At 39.7% G+C, this 19,485-nt stretch overlaps 1 protein-coding gene across 1 annotated transcript; it reads right to left on the bottom strand.

The window, feature by feature from the left end:
* Positions 1–3,354: 3,354 nt before the first annotated feature.
* On the bottom strand, positions 3,355–15,962 carry tmem150b (transmembrane protein 150B). Its single transcript, XM_053515039.1, has 9 exons — positions 15,878–15,962; positions 15,681–15,773; positions 12,460–12,535; positions 4,852–4,936; positions 4,710–4,769; positions 4,551–4,618; positions 4,335–4,462; positions 4,056–4,233; positions 3,355–3,858 (listed from the first exon to the last, which is right to left on the bottom strand). The coding sequence occupies exons 2-9, from the start codon at positions 15,699–15,701 to the stop codon at positions 3,614–3,616; spliced, it is 861 nt and encodes a 286-aa protein (XP_053371014.1). The 5' UTR covers positions 15,702–15,773; positions 15,878–15,962; the 3' UTR covers positions 3,355–3,613.
* Positions 15,963–19,485: the final 3,523 nt, after the last annotated feature.

The raw sequence follows: 19,485 nt of genomic DNA on the forward strand, positions 1-19,485 counted from the left end.
CGTATTGAACACGCATCTTATATAACGAATTGCCCCATATTTCCCAGGAGGCAGCATTAAACCAGAAAAGTCAGAAATCATTTTTATTCTGTAACATTCCTCTGTGCAAAACAGCCTCAATGTTTTTTGTCAGGGATAGTATATATATATATATATATATATATATATATATATATATATATATATATATATATATATATATATACACTCAGCAAAAAAAGAAACGTCCTCTGACTTTCAACTGTTTTTACTTTCAGTAAACTTAATGTGTAAATATTTGTATGAACACTAAAAGAGTCAACACCATAAGACATAAACTAAAAATGTTTTACAATGTGTCCCTGAATGAAGGGAGGCTCAAAATCAAAAGTACCAGTCAGTATCTGGTGTGGCCACCAGCTGCTTGAAGTACTGCAGTGCATCTCCTCCTCATGGACTGCCTATTGCGGACAGTCTGAGCACTGATGGAGGGATTGTGTGTTCCTGGTGTGACTCGGGCAGTTGTTGTGGCCATCCTGTACCTGTCATGCAGGTGTGATATTCGGATGTACCGATCCTGTGCAGGTGTTGTTACACGTGGTCTTCCACTGCGAGGATGATCAGCTGTCCTTCCTGTCTCCCTGTAGCGCTGTCTTAGGCGTCTCACAGTGCGGACATGGCAACACAGTCGGTAGACAAGTCTCTTTAGTGTCCTGCGTTTTTAGAACTGTGACCTTAAACGCCTGTAAGCTGTTAAGATCTTAACGACTATTTCATGGAAATGCATGAAAAACATTGTTTAAACCCTTTACAATGAAGATCTGTAAAGTTATTTGGATTTTTACAACATTATTGTTGAAATATACAGTCCTGAAAAAGAGACGTTTCTTTTTTTGCTGAGTATATATGTATTTCAACATATATGTATATGTATTTGTATATGTGTGTGTGTGTGTGTATCAGTTAAGTACTTGACAACCAGGTAGGTCTCCTTATTTTATATAAAAGTCTTCAATCAACCAGGAAAGGTTAAGTTCCGCAAGCGGGAACTTAAAGCTTGTCTACTGTATAATATTAGGAATAGTGGATTGAGTTATAGAGGCTTCAGTAGTTGGGGAAAAGATCCAGAAAGAAACAGCAATGTGGAATAGCCTGGTAGTCACAACAGAAAATATTTAGATGCCGAGGAGACTACAGAAAAAAATTATTATATAGGCACAGAATATAAATTAATTAATCTTGTAAGCATATGTTGCAGTGCCAGTTAATCAATACAAACTTTCATAGCCCTGTGAGTTTCATATCTCACCTTTTACTTCCACAGAATACAAGTCTTGATACCAGAGGACAGACCCATGCTGCTTAACCATTCCAACTTAATTCCAGTCCAAACCAGTGCCCAATAAAATCAGAACCTTTACAGATTGTTAAAAGTTTTGCATTTACAAAAGAAAAGAAGGTAGTATCCCTTAAAATGGACGGCATCGTGACTTAGTGGTTACCACGGTTGCCTTGCCTTGGGTTCGGGTTCGATTCCTGTCTGTGTGCAAGGAGCTTGCGCGTTCTACACGTGCTCCGGTTTCCTTTCATAGTCCAAAGACATTAATTAATTGCCGTTCCCAAATTACCCGTTTGTAAATGAGTATGTGAGTGTGTTTATGTATGCATGTGTGTGTCCCACAAAGGATTGGCACCCCAAGCTCCAGGCCTCCTGCAACCTCCTTGTATGCAGGATAAAGCAGTATAGATGATGAATAAGTGAATGAGTATCTCTTAAAATGTTACAGATTGATGAATAAACAACAAACAGTGTTAAGAATTAAAAAAGGCTATTTGTTCCCTGTCCATATGAGGTTCCACCTTGTTTGTTTTAGTCAAAGCTACCTTAAATCAATGAGTCTTGTTTCCTCTCACCAAAGAGTGGAGCTGGCTGTAAAAAATGGCAGTTTATATGGTGCATAATTCTAATAGCATGTTTACTGTAATTATTGTTATATTATATAACAATACATATATAAGTTAAAAGAAAAGACAAGTCACTTACTATGCAGTGGCATCATGACAAGGGTTTGATCCAGAGTTCAGGGTATTGTCTGTGTTACTCTGCGTATTCTCCTTCTGACTGTATGGGTGTCCTCTGGGTTCTCCATTTTCCCACAATTTGTGAGGTGGACTGACAAAGATAAGTTGCACCTAGGTGTCAATGAGGGTGTAAATGTGTGTGCATGGTGACCTGATGTACAATACACAACATTCCCACTCCTTGCCAAGTGTTCCAAGGTTCTCAATCCACGGTAACCTTAACCAAGTTTAAGTGATTACTAAAAGTAAGTAAGCAAGTGTAGAAGTCATCTGTTGCCATTAAGCAACAAACTTTATTTATTTATTTATTTATTTTTTAGCATTTAATCGATTGTGATTGCATTTCAATGTTGATCTGGAGGCTCAGATTGGTAGAGTGTGATGAGAAAACACAGTAATTTATTGTATGCAAACATCACTGTCTTTAAGTAAATAGCTCCACCTAGCGGTCACCACTGTATGTACTATATCGTACCAACACCTTTCGATTAAGATACTCTACAGAAGATCCTGCTTAACATATCTTTTTTCCTTTTGTATGATTTCTTGTGATATTTCTAAGTTTCTAGTTTAAAACTATTTAATTTCACATTCTGACAAAATTATACACGCTTATAAAACGCTATATGAAATTGTCCTAATTATAAATGTGTGAAATATGTTTTAATAAATTATAGCACTAAGCAAAAAAACTATGAAATCCTCTGGTGTTTTTTTAACATGTCATGTTTGATAGTATTATCTATCTCTGTTTATTTCTCTTTCTCTCTCTATCTATCGCTTAGTACCAGATACTACAGCACACGATCCGAACTTAAGAGACAATAACAGCTCTTGGTATCTTGTGGCCATATACAAAACACACATTTTCAAAAAAACACACAAAACATTATAGTGCACATTAACTAAGTTAAGCTACTGTTATTAAATAGATAATAAAAGGATGATAAACTAAATATTACATGAAGAATTAAAGAATTTTGCAAAAAAATACTGATAAGTTTTTTATTTGTTTGTTTCTTTGCATTTTTATATAATTGTCATAAATGTACTCGGAAAGTCTAATATTGTATGTGCTACTTTATGCAAGCACCATGTAATACAGTAGTTTGTGTACACATGGTAACCTCATACAGTTGCTGTTTTTGTTGAAGGTACTGAACAGCCATAGTTGTCAAGCGGGCTGACTCTATGTAGGGATTGTGATTACTGATTTTGTAAGGAACATGAACAGGTCTTAGATGTGAAAACTTTTTGCAAAATAAATGACATTAATGCTAGTCTAGCAAATGCTTGGTTATGTATCATTCTTTATTGTTTTAGCAAGATAAAGATAAATAAGAGCGAAGTCATTAACAAATGTGAGCAGATAGACTTATTCTTCAGTCAAATCTGAACAGAATGGCTTAAGGTTATAAGTTAGACATCTTTAAAACCTGATACACTGGATAAGAAAATTTTCTTATCTTATAACATTAGGTCCATATTAGCAGCGTAAACCCATACAGCACAATATTATATATCTTTACATCCACACAGCAGATCAAACTTGTCAATTGTCAACAGATGTGTCTGTGCTGGATAAATGTCCGTTCAGTGTCACCGTGTTATTTTGCTGCGTCCTAACCTCAAGGCTGTGGGGATTGCTAAACCCCTCTTTCTGCACATGTAGCTTAAAGAAATCAATGTGGCGAAACTCTGCGGAGAAGATGGCGAATAGCATGAAGAAGGACATGACCAAAGCCCACTCGCATATGGCCGATGCAGATCGGTAGCCTGTCTTATGGAGCACGGACACTGTGGTACAGGGATTAAGGTTCAACACAAGGAGGTTGGATAAGTACAGTATGTGTCAGAATTGGTTGATTTTATACATACTTATGCTCCACAATTTCATCATATTATCTGATCATGTTGGTTTTTTTTAGGCAAGGCTGATGCCTCTGAAAGTTAATAAATGTTACAAGATAAGTGATGGCAGTTTTGAAGGATACTGACAAGAACCAAGCAAGTGCAAATACTGCACAAAATGATCCGTGCAGGCCCCACCCACTTCTTGTCATTCGATGGTTTTGCGTGGTAAGTGAGCCATACCTGAACCCAGAAGTATGCCAGACCCACAAAAAATGCCAGAAATGCACCCAATATGTGAACGCTTAACAGCACTGATTGCTAAGAATAAGAAAAGTAAAAAAAATAATAAAAAATGAAAACATGGCAAGGAATAACAAAATAGCAAGAAATTTTTAAAAACAAGCAACAGTGGTTTAAACCTGGAAGTTTCCCAGAATGGAGATTCCTATTGATGAAATGAATCCCAGAACCAGACTCACTGTGTTCACACGAGATGCACAATTCAAATCTCTGACCTGTTGAAATCTTATAATCACAATCCACAGAGCTGCAGACAGCAAGTAGAGAGTAAATAAGTGAATGAAAGTGGGTACAAAGTAGTGAGAAAAGAGGGAACAAAAATGAGGAGAACACACCTAGCACACAGCAGATGTTGCATATCTGGGAGAAGAGACAGCTCTGAGGGTTATATGCTCCACAAGTGCTGAGAAAATAATACCAGTCACAATCCCGTTTACTAAATGTATAGAAGATTTCAGTTAACATATATATAGAAAAAGAATCGGTACACTCACCTGATGTAAGGGAACTCGACTGTCAGGTTGACTGTCCCATTAGACATAGCTATACCAAAACTGGCATGTAAAAAAAAAACACATTGTGTTAAAAATGCACCAGAAATGCAAAAAAGGAGAGAACCAGAAAACAGATACATACATGGTCCAAACACCTAGAATGCCAAACGCTGCCAGAATAAGAGGAAGTAGTGCCCACATCCACATGATGTCCACAAGAAAATTGCCTGTTGACACAACATGGCACATATAAGAGTCTTTCATTTCAATTCATAGCTAAGCTCTTGTTTATACTTTCCCATAAACCGACAAATGCTGATGTCTGTCTCACATTTAAAAAATTTTATCATAACTTGTGAAATTGGCTAATTATGAATTATCATGTAGAATGAATGGGATAAAGGCAGGAGCAGATCAAGAGAAGTCTGCTGGGGATCAGCGTACAGTAAGTATTGTATGCAAGTAACTATTAAAAGGGTATACAAAAAGTTTAGTAGTTCTGCCTACAGACTGTGGCTATTGATGTTTGTTTATTAATAATGTGTCCAAGTCAAATCTTTGATCAGGCTTTTAGGTGAACTTTGTGAGTGCTTTGGTTTTATTGATAAGGTCACAGTGCATAGTTCCTGAATGAATAGTAAAATACCCACTGTTTATTTAACATTTTCAGAGTTAAATTGAGTCTAAATGTACTCTCTCTCTCTCTCTCTCTCTCTCTCAACTGCACAGTGTTAACTCAACACTCTTTTTGATTTTGTTGTGTACTTATACAGTGAAAATAATTTAGAACTGAATTTTAAGAATAACTGATATAGTTATCACAAAATTACCATTTTGAGTTTTATTGGGAATGTTGAGACGTGGGGATTGTGTGATCACAATCCAACGTATAATGTTATAGTGTTAACCAAAATGTTTTTAAAAAATATTTTAGTGAACAGTTAACGCAATAGTTGGTCAATGATAACAACATTATTTAAATTTTTTAAAAAGGCAAAATCTCACCTTTTCCGGTAAATTTTTGTTTATAAGAACAACCATTTGTGTGTGTGTGTAGTTGGAAAAACATTAGTCACTGTTTATGACGCTAAGTTCAGCCCACACTTTAAATTAGCAATGCAATAATACAATATAATAAAGTGTGTGTTTCCTACCTTGAAATAAAACATTTTACTTAATCAATTTTTAGTTCCCTTTCAGTCAATTAACTCGGTACAACACATATTGTATGGGATATCACACCATCTCGTGTCGTAAAGGCAGGTAAACCTGTGGTGAGCCCCGCCTACACCTATAAACCATCGTCACCACAGTTGACCCCCAGTTCTTACGCTCTTCACCTCGCTGTAAACACCTTTTCCATTAAAGTTTTCTAGGTGCTGCTAGTCAACTTAAAATTTTACTTTACAAGACTGCGCTTAAAATCAGCTTAACTGCTCTTGTTGGTGTTAGCGACAACAGCCTAATTTTGGTGAAGTCGTCTACCCATGGAGCGCTGACTTTAAGTTCACTGTCAGTTTGAACATTGGCGACATCTCAGTTTGGTTGGCTTCTGTTTAGCTGTGCTAACAGTGCTAACTGGCATGAGCATGGAAGCTAATGTGGCAAAGAAGAAGTCCACTGTTCGCCCCTGTCCGCAGGACTGCGGCTTCTCCTTGCGCGAGAAGGACCAGCACGAAGCGTGCCCCGTCTGTCTGGGAATTTTCCATGTTAGGAGAGCGCTAGCTGAGTCATGTGCGCTTTGATGCCAGCTCCGGCGTTCAACGCTAGAAAGATGGGTCACGTTCGTGGAAAGAATCAGCAGGACCCCCTCCTTTCCGAATTAGCAGTCCCAGCTTCGCCTGTGTCTGCTGACGAGGAGTTTTCGTCAGAAGTCCCCGCGGTTAGCTGGCCAGACCAGATGGAGTATTTTGAGGGGTCGTAGGACCGTGAGCTCTCCTACAGCGCTGGCCAGCAGCCAGGCACTGAGTAGCGTGCTTTCGAGGATGATGACGTGCTCAACATCAGCTGAGCGGCCGAGAGGCTGGAGGTGGAGTGGCCCTCCCCACAGCGGCTCAAAAACCATCAAGGTTTGCGGGATTTTTTCTCCCTCCTGAACCGACGACCGTTAAAAACTGCTTGCCTATGTTTCGCGACTTTGTCAGCGAGTTAAGGTTGTCATGGAGCAAGCCGCTGTCCACCCATGTATCAGTGCCCGGTTAAGGACAGTATTTGGAATTGGATGAAGCTGAAAAAGCAGGAATAGTTAGCCCACCACCAATGGAGCCATCTTTGGCTGCTTATCTGGCACCCTGAGTGTCTGGCCCTACTGTCCTTTCGTCCAAACAATGTAGATTCTCCTCTGCCCAGCTGGAGAAGATTTACCACACTCAAGCGGGCACTGCTTGTGCACTTAGTTCCGTTACGCTGCTTCAAACATATCAGGCAATGTGTTTGGCAGAGCTAGGTTCACTGGTGCCTCAGAAAAGCTCGATGCTATTCAGGCAAAGTTTGACCTCAAGTGGAAACAGGTGTTGCAAGACATCTTTCCGCGACGAGAGGTGAAGCCCAAACAGGCTTGAAAAGAGACCACTCCGTGGCCCCCTCATAAAAGACCACCGCCGGCAGCTAGCTCGAGCTCTTGCCCGTTGAAGCAACAACCTCCCAGGGAAAACCCACGGCAGTCAGCCTGGAGTATGGGCTCCCCACCGGGCCTCCGGTAGGATTCAGCGACTAGGAGAAAGAATCCTCACTCCTCCTAGCTCGGATTTTAAAGGGAAAGGAGCTCTGGCAGCAGGGACACACTGTTTCTCCTCTCACAGTGCCGCCCAAGAGGCCGCTATGTTATGTATATGTTCAGCCCCAAACAGCGTTGCATTTCCCAAACACAGTCTCCCAAGCACAATCACCCCCCCTCGCACACAAGTGTATCAGTTCAAATTATGAACCCCAGTTGGGGCGTGTTAAAAAATTCTCAGTGACTTACAGCAAGTGCCCTCAATGTTTACAGTTTGATTTCCCCAAAAATGATGCCTTTTGTAAACCGTGTGAATGTTTCATTATTATAACTAATAAAGATTTTTCCTGTTTACAATGTTGCAAAACAAAAAAGCCCAGTGACCTCAAGGCTGGGGCACTCTGTGTGATGGCTCCGTGGTCAGGGAGACGCAGGCATCTTGTAACGCAGACTTCACATGAACTATTTGGAGCTGTTAGCAGTGTTTTCAGCCTTGAGACATTTTCGTCTGATTCTGACAGGCCATCATGTTCTGATCACGACAGACAACACAACAGTGGTGTCGTATGTAAACAGACAAGGACTCGTTCACTTCCCCTGCTGAATCTCATTCTCTATTGCTATGGTCCAGTGTTCATCTTCTGTCACTCAGGACTACTCACGTTCCAGGGCACCTGAATCTGGGGACAGACCTTCTATCCAGAGGAGGCCCCGCTTGTGAGGGAATTGAGGTTACACCCATGGGTGGTAGCTCAGATCTGGGAGCGCTTTGGCAGGGCAGGAGTGGATCTTTTTTGGCATCCAGGGAGAATGCTCACTGCCCACTATTCTTCTCCATGACAGAGAAGAGAGGGCTTCCCCCGAATGTGATTAACACAATTCAAAGTGTTCGGGCCTCGTGTACGAGAGGCTTATATGCTTACAAGTGACGAGCTTTTGAGCAATGGTGTTCTTTCGTTTCAGTGCTCCATGGTGGAGGTTTTGTCTTTTTTACCAGAACTATTAGAAAAAGGCCTTTCCTTCTCTACCATTAAAGTATACTTGGCAGCTATATCAGCCTGTCATGTTGGTTTTGATGAAGTGTCACCAGGGGCTCATCCGCTGCCAGTACGATTTTTAAAAGGAGTGCGACATCTGCAACCCACTGTGAGGTCCAGTGTTCCGTCTTGGGATTTATTGTTAGTGCTTCAGGTCCTCTGTGGTCCTCCTTTTGAGCCAGTTGAGTCTATAGATATGAAAATTCTTTCATATAAGACGGCACTTCTTCTTGCTTTAGCGTCTGCTAAATGAGTGGATGATCTCCACGCTTTGTCCATGCATCCATCTTGTGCGCAGTTTGCTGCTAATGGTTTAAAGGTTACTCTACAGCCGAACGTGGTCTATGTACCCAAGGTGGTCTCCACTGATTATAGCTCTATATACCTTTATAGCTTTTGTTCCCCTCCTTTTGCTTCCGAGGAGCAGGGAAAATTGCATACTTTGTGCCCTGTATGTGCTCTACGGGTCTACATAAACCGTACAGTGAATATGCACTTATGTGATCAACTGTTTGTCTGCTTTGCCAGTCCAGTAGAGGGTAAATCGCTGTGTAAACCGCGGCTTTTCCATTGGATTGTGGAGGCGATTTAATTAGTTTATAGCAGTAAGGGTGTCCGATTGCCTCAGGTTGTGAAAGCACATTCAACAAGAGCTATGGCAACATTATGGGCACTGTTCAAAGGGATGTCCGTGGGTAATATTTGCGCAGCAGCCAGTTGGTCCTCACCGCATTCTTTTGTCTGGTTCTACAGACTTGATGTAACGGCCACCTCGGTGGCTCATTCTGTCCTCTCTGCGGGGTCCATGATGCAGTAGAGTAGCTATCAGGGTTCTTGTGGCTAACTTTGATAGATGCTCAGCAGGGAGGGAACAAATAGTTATGACTATAACCTCTGTTCCCTGAAGGAGAGGAACGAGGTACAACACATCACTGCCCCGCCACACAGTTACGCTCAACCGTGGTGACGATGGTTTATAGGTGTAGGCAGGGCTACACCTACATCACCACAGGTTTGCCTGCCTTTACGGCGTGAATATAGGACACGAGAGTGTGTGATATCCCATACAATATGTGTTGTACCTCGTTTCTCTCCTTCAGGGAACAGAGGTTATAGTCAAAACTATTCATTTTGTAGTCTATTTTGAAATAGTTACGAGATTAAGGCTAAACATAAAAAGTTTTCCTGTTTTAAGTTTAATAATTCCCCGTTGTCATGGCAACGCTATAGGAAAACTTCAGGACATAGGCAAGACATCAGGACTGTCATAGTCTAAACCTGCAAAGAAAAGATCAGTGTGTCGACCACACTTTTTTACCAGCCGATTTAAGCCAGACTGTGCATTTTCTCAGTCCAGACTGCTGTGTATTTTGTCTGTCCTTATCTGTCGCAACTTCTGCGTGCTCGATTGTGTTATTCAAAATGAATAAGTGTGCCAAGCGCGCTGTGAGTGCGCGGCTTTGTTTCAGTTTAGTTTTACTCGCTCCGTGTCCAAATAATCGACATACTCCGTTTTCTTTTCAGATATCATCCTTTAATCTTCACTTTCAAGATACATAAAATAAATAAACAAAATAAAATAAATATAATCTCAAAATGCAAATAATCACGGATGCGGTATAGAAAACTGTGTGACTCCGCTTTTCTCCCAAGCACGCACACCCCCGTCTTCACCCACGTGATTCTTAAAGAGCCAGTACACAATTTTAACTTTATACCTATTATCAATGCAAAATGTACAAATATTTATCTAAATGGCCCATATGAATAATGTGAGTTCCCAAATGCAAACAATTCAAAACAAAAACATTAAAACTGAAATGCACCATACCATATAACACTGGTTACTTAATTAAAACAAAATAGGCTCCTACACGCGCTATCAGTAGAGACCGACACCGTCGCGACGCTCGTGCGTTTTCCATGCGCGTTCACTCACTTTGACAAGAACAAAACAATCGGCTTCACTCGGCTCAAAAGTGGGAGCTTTTTGTGTGCACAAGCAACAGTTTACAGGCAAACAGTGCCATTACTTTTGGACTAATAACATATTTTGACATGTATGTGACAGGTGGTGGTGGTTAACACTGTCCCCTCACACCTTCAGGTTCCAGGTTCGATTCTCACCTCGGGTCTGTGTGCATGCAGATTAGGCTAATTAACATTCCCAAATTACCTATAGTGTTTGTGAGTCTTCCCTCCTGGCACTCCCATGACCCTGTATAGGATAAAGCAGTATAAACTACTGTATGAGAGTGAGTGATGCTTATGTATGTTGCTTTAAAGTTCGATTTGCTTGGTTTAAGCATCTGATTGCAGTCTAAAAAATTTTATGTGTAATTTTTGGAGAGGCTCAATGAAATAGTATGTGAGTGCTTATGATACGGACAGGAATTTGGAGTTTGTGTGGGATTAAAACTAAAAACACAAAAATAAACAGAGCTCCACCGTCTACGCAAGAACGGACGGGGCTCTGATAACTAACAATAAAACTTATAATATCCTCTTGGGGCCTTCCTCTTACCGAGGATTTATAGGAAAAAGATAGTTAAGTGCAAAGCACAAATAAAAAAACTGAGAGCGTACGTTAAACTAAGGCGTGTCGTTCTCTCTCTCTCCCTCACGCCGACGTTTTAGGGAGACAGAGGCTAGGTATTAGCCTCTCTCCCTCTCTTGAGCACGCTCGCCTGTCTGTGTCTTTTTTTCTCCTTCCTTCCTTCCTTCTCGTTCTCTCGTTGCCTGGCCCTGATACCTTACCGGTGCTACCTAAATAATTGAAGTATCAGGACCCTTAAAAAAAACACGCCGGCAGGTGTGGCGCGTTCAAGCTGATTGCGTCGTTGCCTGGCAACCGCATGTCTATAAATGGCCGCGCCTAATTGGCTGTTCAGAACCCGGCGGGGTAGCAGCCTGCGGATCTGCCTGCTCTGGACAATTTATGCGCGGTTGCCCCTCGGGAGACCAGCTTTGTTACATACATTGTTTATAAGTTATAATCAAGTTTAATAAAAGTCATTTATCTATCACCAATCGTTGCAGACCTTTAACCTTGAATAGAAATCAGATCCGGCCTTTGAATATTAAGTTTGAAAACTATGATGTACTGTAAACCATAACATAGAAAGCCAAAGGTTTTTCCCCCCTATTTGATTAACCAGCATTTATTCATTAACTGAGGATTATTAGTGTAGTCTCACCTAATTGGCAGTTTGGATAATAATAATAATAATAATACTAATAATAATAATGATAATCTTTATGCCACTTATCCTGTACATTGTTGCAGGAGGCCTTTAACCTATTCCAAATGACTTTGGAGGCAAATCCATTGCAGGGCACAAACACACATGTCTGCATGTCTTTGGACTTTGGGGGAGACCAGAGCACCTAGAGGAGAACATGCAAACTCCATGCACACACACACCAAAGGCAAAAATTGAACCCGCGACCCTGGAGGTGCAAGGTCACAGTGCTAACCGCTATGCCACCATGCCCCCGATTTAACTATTAGTTGTTGTTGACAATGTCATGAATCAGTGCTATGAAGTCAGTATCACTTCATTAAGCAGTCATTGCTTAAAAATGGTGCAGTACACCAAAATTGATTTTCCGAACACAGGATCGAATAACTCTCAAATTTACAATTACAAGCACAACCTGGCCTAAGCATTAACTGTTTTAAAAGTAATATTTTGTTCTTGAAGTTAATTGATATGACCAGATTGCAGTCTCAGTATACAGTATATTAAAGCATTGAAATGCAATTCTACTTGAGTCCCAAGAATAATCTGTAGTAAATATATTTTTTCTTAAATCATTCTATGCAACGTTATTGGATCACTGAAGGCTTTTACACCTATAGCAAGCCAGAGACGGCTTTTTATGTTGTCTCTGGTTATGATACATAGCAATTTTCACTGGTTCTTAAGTACAACCATCTTACATATTATTTTAAAGGTAATCTGATGAAAGAAACCAAGAGAGAGAGAGCACTCACGTGGCAATGGGTTTGTGCATCTGAATGTGTCCTCCTCTGTTTGAGCACTTCCTCGCTCGTTCCAGGCCATATATATCTGCAAGGATTATACAGTACCTCACTGTTTTATCAGGGAAGGCTGCACTTTGCCCTCCCTGACATTATTACCTAAGCGATATGACTAATAACTTTATTACACCAGAGACTAAATACGGCACATTTGCAGGTGTCTTGATGATGATGATGATGATGATGATGAGCTCAAATATAGAGGTTGCATCATTTTGGGTGTGTCTCTAACATTACAGACTAGCCTCAGTGTGTGTTAATGTGTGGAAATAAAAATAGAAATTAGACACAGAGAAATGAACCGGTAAACTTTGTCATCAGAGCATTGTTTTTCAGTGCTTTAACAAGCGAACCTTCATGTTTCAGCATAAGCTTTTTAAAATACATTATTAATACAAATAAAACAACATAACATCTCATTCAAATAAATTTCATTCAAATAAAGATCTTTAAGAAGGACAGTTTCAACTAGATTGGAAAAATGGCTAAAGTAGATTTCAGATTGTACTAATACAGGGAGGTAGCATTTACACCCCTGCTGGACTCTGAGCCAGGATTACTGATTTATTGCACACTCACAGAATTAGGCAAATATTTTTTTAAATGCACAAAGACATAAATATATTAAGACATAATCAGCATACCACAGTAATTTATTCATCTATTCATTTTTAAACATTTTATCCTAGTCAGTCACAGTAGATCTGGAGTCTGTCCTAGGCCCTGAATGGAATACCAGCCTACTATTATTGATATAATTTAAAATGGCAATAGAAATGGAACATGCCACACTGTTATTGCTTTTTTTTCCCCAACAACTATGTCTGTCTTTTATCCTTACTTAAAGTGCCCCTATTATGCAATTTTAAAGGTTGCTACTATTGCTTAATGAGTCTCTTAAAACATGTTTACATGTATGCAAGGTCAAAAAACACTTAAAAAAATAGATTTAATTTTACCCCTTTTCTAAATATCAGAAAAATAACTGTAGATTCCACACTTGAACAAACATACTGTACATTTCACCAAGCCATAAAGTAAGTCATGTGATAAAGGTGTGTATAAAATAGGCAGCTTAGGGGCAACAAAGCAGAATAGTATGTACTGTATCATGCAAGAAAACACCCCAGGAATATCACACTCACATTCTACACTATTGTGCAGAATTTCCACTAAGAACGTTTTACTCATCAGACCTTTTGTACAGTATGTTACAAAAGCTTAAGACCATGTTGGTTGATGATTGTGCTGTCTGCAGTTTCTGAGCGTTTATTTCTTGTGTGAAAACTGCATCAAAATTGTACCAATGAGGAATCAAAAACATTCAGAGAGTCTTTTTACATCATAATGTTGGAAGGGCAAGAATGTGACAGTGGCAAGAGGAATGTCATATTACAGAACAGGGTGTGAATGGCACAAGCATCATTGCTAACCATGAAGAAAACACTTGGGCATGTCCTGTTTTAAGAAATTAATAAATGTCTTGGCGGAGTAAAGCAGTCTGGGACAAATTGATAAATTGATAGTATTTGAAATAGCATGAAAAGAGGCATCCTGAACTATAAAAAATCTTAGTGTTGCTAGATCAACATATCTCTCCACAGATTCTTATTTAATATTGAAGCAACTCTAACCTGGAATAAAACCATCACAGAAAGATGCACACCAATACCATGCAGTAGTCAGGACTTTTGATGATGCTTTTTTTTTTCGATAACAAAATTGTAAATATCAAGCATAAAATTTAGGTTTTGAAACCAGACAATTTAATAAACGTTGATGCAGGTGATGATCTAACTATATCAGATCAGCACCTAGAATATTTTACTTTCCTTTAAGAGACTGAACTCATTGATCATTACTCTCAATTTCAAAGCTATTAGATATTAGATCTTGTCCCTACACATTTTCTCAAACAAATATTACCAGAAATAACTGAACCCCTGTTAAATAGTTAACTCCTTACTCAGCAATGGCTATATTCCAAAATCTTTTAAATTAGTAATAAGTTAATTAAGCAGTTAAGACGTTTTTCCTCTTTTGACCCCTGTCAGCTATCCAATTATCTCCAAGATCCTAGAAAAGGTTGTAGCACAGCAACTAGTTTATATCTACTGTATATAGGAATAACATACATGAAATTTATCAGTCAGTCAGTCACTCATCATAGCACAGAGACAGTGCTGGTTACGTGGTAAATGACCTCCTACTGGCCTCTGGTCAAGGTTGTGTCTCTTTGCTTGTCTTACTTGACCTTAGTGCAGCTTTTGACACCATTGATCATAGTATTCTCCTTAATGGATGAAAAAAATCTAATAGGAATACAGGAATCTTGCACGACTCAGGGATGTAGAGTATTATGGTAAACTGGCCATGAAGGTGGACTTGGACTTGGCTGAGGCAGACAGCTGTTTTGTGATGACTGTAGTCACTCAATAGCTCAGGACTAAAATTTCTACAAATAGTTTTGTACCTGAGTCTCCGATAACGAAAATGGACTCCATGTTAACTTAAAAACCCCTCTTGTTATACTAAATTTCCAGCCACCTAACACTCAGTATGAATACAAATAAATTCCTGCTATCCATTATCACCAAAATGAGGATGGGTTTCCTGTTGAGTCTGGTTCCTCTTAAGGTTTCTTTCTATTGACATCTCAGGGAGTTTTTCCTTGCAACCATTGGCATTGGCTTGCTCATCAGAACCAATCTGATCATTTTGATTTATACATATTTTTTCACACATTTCATACTCATTTCCCCAATTTTCTTTTGATTCTGTAAAATTCTGATTCTGTGTTGCGAAAATGACCACTGTTTAAAGCACTATATAAATAAAATTGACTTGAATTGAATTGAATTATTTTTGGATAGCAAAATCTTTCTGTTAATCAACCTGTTCATACGATCCTCATATCGAAGTTGCAAAACATGTCTGGATATTTCCAAACTTGACTATGGACAACAGCTTTGGTCCTGCTTTACTGCTTAAGTGCACACAGAGTTCAAACAAAAAGTAATGCTTTTTTCCTGAAATTAAGAGCTAAGAGCTTGCTTAGCCGACTGTGCTGCCTGTGGTAAATGTTCCCCCAAAAAGTAATATTTACCGGCTAGGGCAAACCACTCTCGGTGTTAAACTCTGTAAAGATAAGCATGAGAATAATTCACACTCACCCCTGGGATCGTCTTTCCCATACTCAAAAGAATGCCTTTGAGACACAGCAGCTGTGGTACTATCCTTGCAATGGGTGGGAGTCCTTTTATTGACTTTATATGCAAGCAATTACAACGTAAGCAAAATAAAGAGATGTAGACAGATAACTAAGCAAAATCGTTCTAAAGAAAACAAATGACTACAAGGAACAGCATACCCAAAAGCTTCCAATCGCAGAACAGAATTTATTTAAAAGAAAGTTCCTTATGTGGCCTGGCTCTGTGACTTACTGTATGTTCTTACAACAGTTCCTTAAAAACAATGCTTTGTTTTTCACCATTAAAGGTCACCATACATTTTACAGAGATGTGGTTAATTGTGCTATGGGTTAACACACACCCACACCCACACATACTCTCTCTTTCACTCACTCACACACACATACACTTGCATAGTTGGGGTTGCTGTTGTTTCTAAGATTATAACCATAAAAGGAAATTAACATAGAAATAGCAATCATCTATAGACTAACTGCTGCTACTATGATGCAGACATCTCACACATTCTTGTTAGTAACAAGAATTTATGAGTTTATGAGAAGTTGTGAGTAACCATGAACAAGACAACTCACGCAACATTCAGTGCTAACTACATCATTGACTCTCGTGAGTTTCTGTATACACTTGATCATAAACTAGCTTTCTCTCTGTAGGGGTCGCTGTAGCTTGAGGATGAGGCAGCTGCTCTCGAGTACCTGTTGCAAGAGCCTTACAGAGCTTCTTGAGACTCTTTCCCTTGCTTTTAGCATGCATCTCAGTAAGGTAACACTACTTCACCTAGTAAACTGGAACATGACAACTCAAAACATTAACCAAAGTTAACCCTAGGAAGTTGTCTTAATGTTATCTTATCACGTATTTATGTTACGTTAAGTGTGAAGATGAAGCACATTTTGAAAGCAATCTCTGACTTGCCAATGTAAGAGGCTAACACTTGCTCTATTTAAATATAAAACCCCAGACAAGCAATTAGAAAGGCCCAGGGTTGCACATAAAAACCTCAGAGATACCTGAATAGTTAAAAATTGCATCTGCTATATAAATAAAAAGCTAGATGATAAAATATAGTGAGGTCAAAGAAGTGCTTTGAAGTTTAGATATATTAGATATACACTGGGTTACTAGGTTACTAACTAGAAGTATAGCCAAACACTTTTAGGAAGACTTTTTATTGGGGGTGAGTGGAATTAACTTAAATAGAGTACTTAGGAAATCGGCAGTTCTTTAGTCATTGCTTCAAGATTACCAGTAACTTAGATGTAAGAACATCAAGATCTATTCTTAGGACCCAGGGGTGGGTGTCACATTTATTGCCGGAAAAAAAATAATAATAAATTTGTCTTTTTTTTTTTAAAGAGACAATTCCTGCAGCCAAACACAGGCACTTTTTGTAATTTAAAATGTATTTTTTTATTGAAAAACGTAGGCCAGATATATTTTTTTAAAAGACTATTACTTGAATGTAATATTACCGCAGATATTTTAAAGAAATTACTTGAACCATATATTCTTAAAAGACTATTACTTGAATGTAAATATCAAAGTACTTACTGCAGATTTTTAAAGAAACTACTACTAGAACATAAAAATTAAAGCCTCACTGGCGCCATCTTGGCCGTATTCTCAGAGGCTGCGCAGACCAGATAGCACCTGTGTTCACAGAGATATTCAACCTCTCTATCTCAATCGGTGATCCCCACAATTTTCAAAGAGTCCATCATTGTTCCTGTCCCAAAGAAACCTCATCCTGCTTCTCTTAATGATTATTGCCCTGTAGCCCTCACCTCAGTAGTGATAAAGTGCTTTAAACGCCTGGTCAGAGACTTCATAATTTCTTCACTACCGGACAAACTGGACCCACTACAGTTCACATACCGCCCAAACCGTTCCACAGACGATGCAATCTCCTCCACACATCACTCACCTGGACCTCTTTATCGACCACAGCTCTGCATTTAATACCATAATTTCCTCCACACTCACCACCAAGCTGGAGCACCTGGGACTCAGCTCCTCTATGTGTCAGTGGATCTCTAACTTCCTGACTGGCAGCCCACAGGCAGTAAAGATGGGCGGACATGTCTCAGCCTCCATCACTCTCAGCACTGGAGCCCCCCAGGGGTGTGTTCTGAGCCCCCTGCTGTACTCTCTGTACACCTATGACTGCGTGGCCACTACCAACTTCACCGCCGTCATCAAGTTTGCTGACGACACTGTCGTCGTGGGCCTGATCACCAACAACGATGAGTCGGCCTACCTAGAGGAGATTGGAAATCTGGAGAAAAGGTGCCAGAGGAACAACCTCCTCCTGAACGTCAGCAAGACAAAGGAGCTGATAGTGGACTTTAGTACAAAGCAGGAGAGAAACTACCAGACCCCAGTCATCAACAGGAGCCTAGTGGAGAGAGTGGACAGCTTTCGATACCTCAGTGTTCACATCACGCAGGACCTGTCATAGGCCTGTCACATCAACACTGTGGTGAAAAAGGCCCGGCAGCGTCTCTACCACCTAAGATGCTTGAGAGACTTTAAACTGCCCTCCAAGGTGCTCAGGAATTTCCATTCCTGCACCATAGAGAGCATCCTGACAGGAAACATCACAACCTGGTTTGGAAACAGCACCATGCAGGACAGACGAGCTCTACAGAGGGTGGTGCGATCATCTGAGCGCATCATCCGCACCGAGCTCCCCGACCTGCACTCAATCTATAGCAAGCGGTGCTGGACCAAGGCCAGGAAGATAGTGATCGGCTCGTGTCGGTTCACTGAGCGTCACATGACTAATGACAAACGAAGCCTCGCGTTTGCCGGAATCACGTTACCGACTTGTTCGGCGCTTAAGTAAAGGCTCGTGCACTCTTCACTTAATTTTCAACGAATCAGAAATGTTGATTATGTGCATAACAATTTCCTTGACCAGTGCAGCTACATGTACATATTAATTGTGCTGCTTGCAATCTGACAATGTAGTTGCTACACAAAATTTGCCCAGTAGATGGCAGAACAATGAGCTTCATGAATGAACCTTTTGGTCAAACTCTTGGCTGGGAAGCCTCGACACATAAATGAGGCTTCATCTGGCCTTTACTACTGCTTCTTTGCTGAATAGTCTCCCCCACCAAAAACAAAACAAAACCTCAAAGCACTGTAAACATAATTACATACAAAATGGTTAAATGGTTGTCATAACCTGTCAATTATATTTGCTATATATTTTTTTCCCTGTAAATGTGTTTTTTAAATTGATAAAATGAACTCGAGGGAATATTGACTTCAACAATGAAAGGCAATGTTTAAAATGTTACATCAACTAATGATCAACCAATTCTTTAAAATACCACGCTGCTTTAGATGCATTATGTGAGGACCTGAGGCCTGGCAGATGGGGAAATCAGTGTAGTGTAGAATAACAGAACAGTAATTCCACATACTGCACTGCATGTACAGTTCTGTCAAAGGAATGTTTCTCTTATGGACATTTCTAATTTAACCTTTTTTTATCTTTAGCTTTTTTGTATCACAACGACATGGTCCATCAACAATCAAGTACAATCAGTAAGAAGCTGATTCAGGTGAACAGGAGAAGCATGAAAGTAAATCCTGTCTAATCTTGCAATCAATCTTTCACATACACCAACATTAAACTTTGTACTGCTGAAATAGACAAATGCCATTAAGACAATGTGCAGTTTTGTGCATTTTTTTTTTATTAAACCTGCAGAAAATTCTTAAATGCAGTGTAAAATATTATACTGACAAGGTTATC

The sequence above is a fragment of the Clarias gariepinus genome, chromosome 16 (assembly GCF_024256425.1).
Source record: "Clarias gariepinus isolate MV-2021 ecotype Netherlands chromosome 16, CGAR_prim_01v2, whole genome shotgun sequence".
Classification (NCBI taxonomy): Eukaryota; Metazoa; Chordata; class Actinopteri; order Siluriformes; family Clariidae; genus Clarias; species Clarias gariepinus.